The sequence below is a fragment of the Alligator mississippiensis genome, chromosome 2 (genome assembly GCF_030867095.1).
Source record: "Alligator mississippiensis isolate rAllMis1 chromosome 2, rAllMis1, whole genome shotgun sequence".
NCBI classification, from domain to species: domain Eukaryota; kingdom Metazoa; phylum Chordata; order Crocodylia; family Alligatoridae; genus Alligator; species Alligator mississippiensis.
The window spans coordinates 7,133,598-7,142,890 of NC_081825.1; the positions used below are offsets into that span (position 1 = coordinate 7,133,598).

The window sequence follows — 9,293 nt, forward strand, 5'->3', positions numbered from 1 at the left end:
TCATCCCCATCTATCTATCTATCACAGTACACTGATTATGGGCCCAAGACTCGGGTTTTGGTTTGCATTTTCTGAATGCAGGGGTGGGGAGGAGGGTGTATCAGCACTGAATTAGGAACAGAGAGCTGTGTTGGTTTGCTAAGTGCACAGTAGGGACAAAAGTTAAAAATGGAGAGGGTCTGCTGGGCACGCATGTGTGGTCCACCTTCCTCTCCCTCTGAACACTGCTTTGACAGCTGATCCTGGGTGTTTGTTCCCGGAGTTTCTTCCCAACTGTGCTGTTTACAGACCTCAGCAATTATGAGCAGAAACACCTGAGCATGGGTTGGTTGTTTTCTTGACCTTCAATTTGCTCATAATATACGTATTGCCCCAGATGCATCCAGCTCTGAAGATCCTGACAAAGGGATGAACCAAACCCTTAATGCAATGAGAACGAGGAACTAATCCTCTTTCGTTTCCTCTTAGGTATAACCTGCTTCCTAGGATCATCGAAGCAAAATATTTAGATGCTATGGACGCAGAGCACTGAAAACGAACCTCGGCTCTCGGGACGGTTAGCTGCGTTTCAGACGGAAAGGACCCGGCAGCCTCGCTGAGATGTAGAAAGACTTACCTGAAGTTCTCTTGGCTACAACTCTCCTGACTCCTCTTTCTGCTCTAGTACGGCACTCAGTGACAGACTATCAAAGACCAAACGAGCTTTCAAGTGTCAAACCCAAACCGTATTGGATTGGCAGGCCAGTGCTCTTCAGAGATTTGAGGCAAGCAAGCTTTATGGAAATGTCACCTTCTACATCCCCCTCCAAACCGGAAGTCCCAAAGATCGACCTTCCTATCTGGATTGCACTTTGCTAGGGTTGCTACGTTCCCTTGTTTAAAGGGGCAATCCCTCCTTTTTTTTTTTTAAATACACAGGGTCCCACTTCCCAGAACACTCTTGGTGTGTAAGGATGGCAACTGACCCTTATTTTACAGCATTGCAGTATAATTTGGGGCTAGGATGCAGCGTCCCAAATATCTACTCTTCTTAAGGTGACCTTCCAAGTGGGGTAGCTGATGCCAGAAGGGATGTCCAGCCAGCGCTTCACACTGATTGATTAGGGGAAAGGGTTGGAATTGGAAGCATCTGGGGGTGGGTTTGTACCAGTTCATCTAAGGCTGTAAAGTGTGTTGTATTTAATTTCCTCAAATGTACCCGAAATGCTCAGAAGCCGGATTGGTGTTGTGATGCTGACGGAGAACTCGCAGCTGGGTCTCAGCCGCTCGGGAGTTGTTGGGATCTGCTTTATACCCTTCCTTCTCGGCATTCAAACGTGGGACTGTAGGTTTGCACAGCAGCCAGTGCCTCGGCTGTGCCCAGATTCACCTGGATGCTGCCAGCTGGCAAAATCTAGTCATGTATTAATGTTCACCTATACATATGTACAGTAGTGCCTATGTGTACATATATACATACAGATCTGTGTATATATTTTGCATATAATATACATATACTGGATATATATATAGGCGCGTTCTTTCGAGATCCGGAAAGTGTTCATGTGCAATCAGTGTTATCCGTTGCTATCTTGCCATATACTTGTTCCTTGCTTCAGGGCTTATTTTTTTCTCTCTTACAAGACACGACTGTCACTTTTTTCAAACTCCCCAGTTACTACTATTTTTTTGTTAATGTACTCCTAGATTCAAAACATCTCTTGCATTTTTTTTCTTAGCCCTTGGCCTCAGTAACCTGCATCACGCTGTCTGAATGCTTTCTGACATGTGAATTTTCCATTTAATTTTAATGTACAGCGTTGACCGAAATTTTTTGTTTTGTTTCTGCCTAATCGATACTTGTCTGCCACTTCAGTACTTCCATTTTGTAGCTAAACTCTCCATTTCCCAGACGTTGCATTATATTTCTGGATGAAGTCTGACTCTCCTGCTGTCTGTTTTTAGATTTCTGGGTTAATTTTGCCTGTACTATGGTCAGTTTTTTTGGTTTTTTTTAATTCAAAGTACTGTGAAGCAAGCTTTGGTTCTGTGTTTACCTGCGTTGATCCGCAGCGCAGTTTGGTTTTGTTTTTTCCTTGAAAAGAGTGGCATATCAGAGATGATCTTTTTTTTTTTTTTAAGGGGCAGAAATTAGGACAACTTTGTAAAATGCAGACTTACAGCAGATTATTACAGGAAAGAGTTTGGAGGAGAGTGTTTGCATAATAATTGGCAGTTGGGTTTATCAGGCTGCATTGGCAATCAGGCATTTTTACTTCATTAAAGCATTGAATGCTACCTGAGAGAGTAGATGCTGGAGCCAAACTCTCCTGCTAAAACTAAACATGTATGCCTAAACAACCCACTGAATAACTCGTGGGGTTGCCTTCGGCTTTTAACTAAAAAGCAGAGTTTTCTATTTTTTTTCAAAGTTCTCAAGTTTCCCGTTGACATCTGATGGAGCATCGGCCTGTTTTAAAGGCTGTATCCTGCTGCCTTAGGATAAAGGTTTAACCCAGGAATGGCAGAGACTGGAGACACTGTTTCGTTAGCAACCGAACCTGCCTTGCAAGACCTCAAAAATGTGATCTGCATGTGGGTGCCACTCAATTCTTATAGAACTGCTTTAAAGGGACACCCCCAATAAATGACATTTAGGCATTGCTATGGATTTGTTTCTCTAAGACATTCCTAGGTAAACAGTATTTTTTTAAAAAATTGCTGTGGAAACAAATGTGGCAATACAGAGAAGTTCAACTGCGTGATCAAGAACAAGACAAATGACAGGAAATTGTGAACACCTTAACTAATACCGAGTCAGGCCCGTAATAAATCCACGAGCAATCGCTACAAAGCTCCCAAATGAACGTACGGCTCTGCCAGATGAGTTGGCTATTTAGCAAACAAAGCCACGGGTGGTTTAGAGGGGAGGATGCATTGGGTGGCGATAAGGACCCCAATGTGGTCTAATCCGCAGAGAAAGGCCAAGCGACACGGTGAGAGCGCAGTATTGATGTTCGCTGTCAGATGTGAAGTGTAACAGGGCAGCAGTGCTCTGCAATCCTTAAACTCATGCTTTCTTCTCCAAGTGTCAAATGCAGTGGACAGATTCCCCTGAGAGCAGATGGGCATCTCCCCTTTTTTCCTCTCTTTAATACTTTGGGGTGACCCGTGTAGGGTGAATATGGGCACTCCTTATTAACAGCTTTCTGGTGTCATCTCTTTTTGGTCACTGATACCTGGGTTCTCAGCGCTTGTGTTTCGTTAACAGTTCACCTTGCAATGAAGAAACTTAGATTGCAGGTGTGAAAAGGGGACCCTGCCACAGGATTTAGTCTGACTATGCGGGAGAGGGGTGGAGTCGGTGTCCTGCAACAGCTGTTTTTTGAGGGCAGTTCACTCCTGGGTGGAATCTCCTGAAAGGTTAAGTGGTATACAGGTCCTGGGTTAGCCTCTTGTCTTGACTTTGGAGAAATGTAACCCTGTATCTTATTGCAGAGAAACCTTCTGCCTAGCCTACAAGCTGCGCTAAATATTTCATGTCTAACAGTGAACCGTAGAAGTAGCACGGGAGCAAGTTAGCACAGCATTCGTCGCTCATCTTGTTCACATCCCATGAGCCACACCCTGTCATTTCTGCGACCGAATGTCACGTTCAGTAGGCTGCATTGCAGCGAACAGGAGGTCTTGCAGGAGCTGAATTTTTAAAATGAGACCCGTCTCTGCTTTGAGGAGAGGTTGCCCTTTATCTTGGGTTTGCCCGTCTCTGAAAACAGCCCGTTCAGATACACTGACAAGCATTGCTAAATGAAGTTGTATAAAATGCAAATAGCTGCTGCTTAATGCGCTTGGAGGTGCATTTAACCTTCGTTGCTAAAGTAGGCGTGCAGAGTACTTGTTGTTGCTTTATAAATAGTTGTTGTGTGATTTCAGTCATCTTTGTATTTTTCTTTGTAGCATGAACATGACTTTATTTTCCAGGGTAATTCACAGTATAAATCATGGGCCACAGGATCAACAGATGTACATCAGTATGGTCTAGTACAATACGTGGAGCTGTGCTGATTTATGCTTGTTGAAATATTTAACCCCATGTTTTAATATACGGGTGGCGGATTAACACCAGATGCTCTCAAAATGCTACTCGAGATCATAGAAGGTTCAAAAGATGGAACGATTTGTCCTATTCCTGATCAAAAATGAGGCTTTTCATCCACAGACCCTCTATTCCCTTCCTTCCTGTAATAAGAGAAAGCTTTCTGGATGCTTTGGGATCTGCTGACCTAAGCAGGTATTTCCAGGAAACAGGCTAACTAAGGAAAGAGAGTTTGCTCCACAGAAATAGTTCAGCACTTTAATACCTCTATGAAGGTAAAGACAATTAGAATGTAAAAACCAGAAGTTTTTTTTTTTTCTTTTATTATAAGCTCTTTAGATACGCACAATTTTATGTACAAATATTGCCAAAGAATTGGATCTGAAAAGATGTTGATTGCTATTAAGCGGGCCTTGTGTTGTGTGTTTTTTTTTTTTTTCTTCTCGAATCAAAAAGTGGTAAATGCTTCAGAAATGAGTGGGATTTTGTAACTTGAATTTGTCGTCAACAGCTGCCAAAAGTCTGAGAAGGCTGGGAGTATACAACACTTTTCTTTTTTACTTGTAAAGGCTACAGTGTTTGATCCCAGTGCGGAAGGGTAGGGCTGGAAGTCATCCTGATGAGGTAGGAATATCATTTCAATTGCTAAATAGGCTTGTTAGTCTGAAAGTCCTTTTTTAAGCCAATGGGATGCGTTTGATTATGTTACACGTTGAAGTGGATACATTGATACTTCATTGTGCATCAAGGAATCGTGGATTGCTGAACAGGCTTAAAAAGCCTTTTTTTTTTTGTCCACCACCCCCCCAGATTGCTTCGAGTACAAACCTGACACTCCAGATAACAAATAAATACATTCCAGCAGCAGAGTTTTGAAATGGTTACCATATGGATGTCAACTGCCGGCTGTCACATGCTAGCAGATCCCTATTTGCTTGGTGGATTAGAATAAAAGAAACGCCACTGAATTCTGCGTAGCGTATCACCTGGCGAACTACCTATAAACTAGGGGGGTGACTGACACCATATCGAACAAATATAACACACTTGCATGCAGATATGTGGCCTACGTATGTTCAGAGGCGCTTTCGTTGAGAACAAATATCACACGAGGGCCAAAAAAAACCCTCTCACCATTTCCATCTCTTGCAACACTAAATTAAAATGTATTTTTTGTAGTCATATGCACCATCTGTCTGATTCTGTTGAAAAACTAGCATAGGGAAAACTTTGTTCAACATCACTGCCTTGGGAGAAGCTTGGTTTTGGTTCAAGCCCCTTTAAATCACCAAGCTTACGCTGGTCTGAACAACTCTCATCTTGGAGAGGAAAAGGTACAAAGGGAAATGAGACCTGTGTCGTTTCCCTGATGCTTGCCTTCGTCTTCCAGATTTCTGTTAAGCATTTGCTTAGGGTCCATCTTGACTGCGGACATATTTGCAGTTTATCATCCAGAAGCTTGCTGCTTCCTTTTGAATTGGACTGTATTTTTTTTCTTAGCCTGCAGATGTTCTGTGTCTGACTTGAATGGCAGACATAAATGCTTATTTTAAAGCTAATAGGCAGCATCAGAGAGGGCTTAAGTTCATGATTTTTTTGGCCTGTCCATTTCCCAGGTCTTGATTTGGGTTTCTTCTGAACCACTCCTCCACTCTTCATACTAACCATGGCATGCTCCTCTGCCTCCTCCGCCCGGAGGCCAGCCCCGGGCTTCACTCTAGAGACATGGCCAACATGTCATTGCAGCAGGACTCACATCCCTCGGAGGCCTTCAGAAATACCAAGGCCAGCACAAGAGCCCAACAATACTGTTGCCCACTGTAGCTGCTTTATGAAGTAGGAATTGCTCATAATGTGATGCACAGCTTCTGTTATGTCTCTGTAGATAGCTCCTTCGCTGGGGCGGTTCATGCATAGGGATGTCCTTTCATCTGCTGACTTTTCAGAAGCACTTAAAGGGGCACAATTTTGTGTAGACTTCTAGCACACCTGTGCACACTGTCAGGCTACTGAGTTTTCAAGGTGAATTTAAGGCCACGTCCCTTAAGCTTGCAATCCCATCCCCTTGGCTATCGACTTAGGTAGCTTGACTGTAAAGACCTGGCAAACGGGGTATAGAAGAGAGGGAGAAATGAGCAAATCTGGGCATTTTCCTGTTTGTCCCATTGCAGTGCTGTAAGACTCGTGGCTGCTAGCATTGTTGCATCTACCCCCATTGCTGTCCTTCAAGCTAAGAAAATGCCTTGGGTGGTTTCTGCCCTATGGGGCTGTGGCTCGCTCGGTGTGATCTTGGTGCTGTGTTTGGTACAACTGCCAAGCCCACTTTGGTCCTAAGGAACGTTACTGTGTGCGCTCCTCCCCAGCTGTCATTGGCAGTAAGAGAGTTCATTTTCCAATGCAGCATGCTCCCTAAGTAGAGGTGGCCCTACTGTGTCAGCTCGTGCAAGGTGGTACTAGCCACATGCATCTCTTGCAGAGAAGGCAAACCAGTTCTCGTCACCAAAGCTTGAACTGTGCAGCTAGACGTGGCAGGCAAGCGATCGTGCTTGTGACCCTCAACCTCCATGCCTTATATGCACACCTCCATTTCGGCCACTCCTTGACGGGCAGCTTGAAACGCATTCATCCAGGCGACTCCCTGCCTGCTGTGAATATTGCACAGCTTTCTGGCAAAGGCACTGCCAGTTCTGGTGGAGGAAATCAGTAGGAGAGAGGAAAGATCCAGTTGAATGCAAAATGAACTTTCCTAAGTTGTCTACTTTCTTCCCTTCATGTGCCCAGGGCAGAGGGCTGGGAAGAGCTGCTTGGCAGTTATTTCACCTTAGCCCACGTGATCATGGATTTGAGGAAAACGTGCATCGGAATCAAAGAGCCGATTATGTCTATTTGAGCGCATGACCTGTTGGGTTTGGGGGGGGCAATGAGTTCAGTTCTTGCTGTGCATATATCAGAAAGTATTCTTATTTAGGCTGTTTTTTATACCTCTGTGTCGGGTATTTCACATGACTGCTGCAGTGTAAACTGATAGGGGTTGCACAGGTGTTTGGGCAGGGAATATTTGCATTCAGGCTCTCCATGTGTTACCTTGCTTTGCTGGGTGCAGCTGGCTTACTGGTGCAGTGGCTGCTATGTAGGTGATTTAGGTATCCTGTTGTGCTGCTGATTTTTCTTTTCAGGAAGCGACTGTTTCGCTTCAGTGAGCACCACAGCCCCCTCGCTCCAAACTGAGCTGATCAGGAGGCGTATTTATTTCACAGAGATGCACGGCATCGCAGTAATGTTATGCACCTTTCAATTATTAACATATCCAGTTCATTGTGTAACATATCTGCATTCCCAAGGCTTCTGACTGGGGGGGCTTTGAAGTGATTCTGGTGGACAGTAACCAAAGCTTTTAAACCTGGGGCATATAGCATGAGGCTTAAAAATGAAGTGTCCTTGTTGGTTTTTTTCCCCAGAGGTGTTGAGCACTCTGAGTATAAAGATGTGTGGATGCTCAGTACATATGAAAGCAGGTCACTTTGCATCTAGATGCCCAAATAGAGACTTAGGAGCCCAAAGGTAAAAACCCAGGTGCAAAAATTGCAGCTGAGCTTCACAGCTGCAGTCCAAAGAGACCCAGACTCCAAATGCAGCTGTCCCCAAGGAGGCAAACCCATCGTTTTGGGTATGAAGCATGGCAGCTGAATGGAAAGCTGGAATGGTGTCCATCTACCTGTCGGCTGACTCAGGTGGTTGGATTAATTGTGGCATTCAATTAACAGAGCAATTCCACAGCCACCTCTGGAAGGATTTCGCAGTTACAGACAGCGTACCTGTATTTCCTTCTAGAGAAGATGTTGGGCCAAGCTGTGCCTGACCTTCCTTCCCTGCATGCCACAGTACCTTTGTATTCCTCCAGCCTTCTCCCGTGAAGACGGGAACGGAGTAATTAGGGTCAGGCAGTACCAACCATTTAATTCTTATTTCCCTAAAGCATTTCTCTCTCACGTTCAGGCAAGTCCCTTTGTCTGCATACGACCCATATAGAGATTGCATCAAACCAGCTCATTTACATTACTTTTTCCTTCGCTTCCCCTGGGAGATCCCAGGTAATGGCATCCCAGGCGAAGCCCTAGCGGGAACACCCCGTGTAACGACGGAGGAGTTCATCTTCTCCATTTCCCGAGAGACCTCCAAAATCCTACATCCCGCTTGCATACAAGCTAACGAGGTTTGCTGCTGAGCACAGACAATCTGTAACGCGCCGGGAGATGACTAGCGGTGGTTTTATTTTTCTACACGTCACTTGGAATGTAGTTTTAATATATTTCTGTACTTTGATGACCTTTACCAGATTGGCTGGGAACTATTCGATAAATGTTTGGGGCAACGCACATGTTCTTATTTATAGAGATACAGCCTATAGAGATTGCATTTGCTAAATATGATCTTAAACGCATGCCTCTTAACTAGTGTTGATTTACAGTGAATGATTTTCTTTTGATAAAAGAGTTGCTTCTTGGGGAAGGGGGAGGGGGTGAGATTCCTTTATTGTATAAGGAACTCTGTATTTAAAAAAATAAATGATTGAAAAGAGAAATATGCTGTTTATATATTTCTATTTTGCGTGTCTAGCATGTGTCCTCTTTTCATTGAATGCTTCTGGAGGGACAAGCCACAACGGGAAGGGAGACAACTTTGTCTTTTTAGCAAATGAGTGCTGATTTTGTGTGTTAATGCGGACTCTTGAGGATCTAGCCACCTTGGGTACCTCTGTGGCCTATGTTACTCTATGCAACATCATCTTACATGACCTTAAGTTGCTGTCTCCAGCGTTAAAAGGCTCTGGCTTGCTCAGAGTCATCCAGAAAATCTGTGTTAGTTTAGGGAGTTGCACTGGGGCTCCTGAGTCGCTGGGTAGCACCGTACTGCCCAGGCCCGCTTCGCGGTGGTGCTAGACTACCATACACAGCACATGGAAGAGGGGACGTTCCCCACTCGTATGCACGCTCTCACTTATTGCCTGGCTCCTCTACAGCGGTGGCAGCAGCATATGAAGGCTGTAAAAGCCCTTTCCAATCTAGGCAGCGCTTTATTTATCTTTCCCTCCCAGTGCATCCTTCAGCGGCCCCTTTTTTCCAACTCGTATGCAGCGGACAGGCTCGCAGCACGTGGCTCGACAGCGATGGGATCTGGGTGGTTGCATCGTTTCAGAGCAGCCTCGTCTGCTTTACTT

General features: G+C 44.7%; 1 protein-coding gene across 5 annotated transcripts in view; it reads left to right on the forward strand.

The window, feature by feature from the left end:
• The window catches only part of SLC4A11 (solute carrier family 4 member 11), a 213,402-nt gene extending 204,745 nt beyond the window's left edge, over window positions 1–8,657 (forward strand). For all 5 annotated transcript variants that reach the window (XM_059721424.1, XM_006276075.4, XM_059721427.1 and 2 more), the window contains one exon: window positions 469–8,657. In XM_059721424.1, coding sequence (XP_059577407.1) covers window positions 469–532 — 64 coding nt within the window. In that variant the 3' untranslated portion in view covers window positions 533–8,657. The remainder of the gene's footprint in view (window positions 1–468) is intronic.
• The last annotated feature ends 636 nt before the right edge of the window (window positions 8,658–9,293 follow it).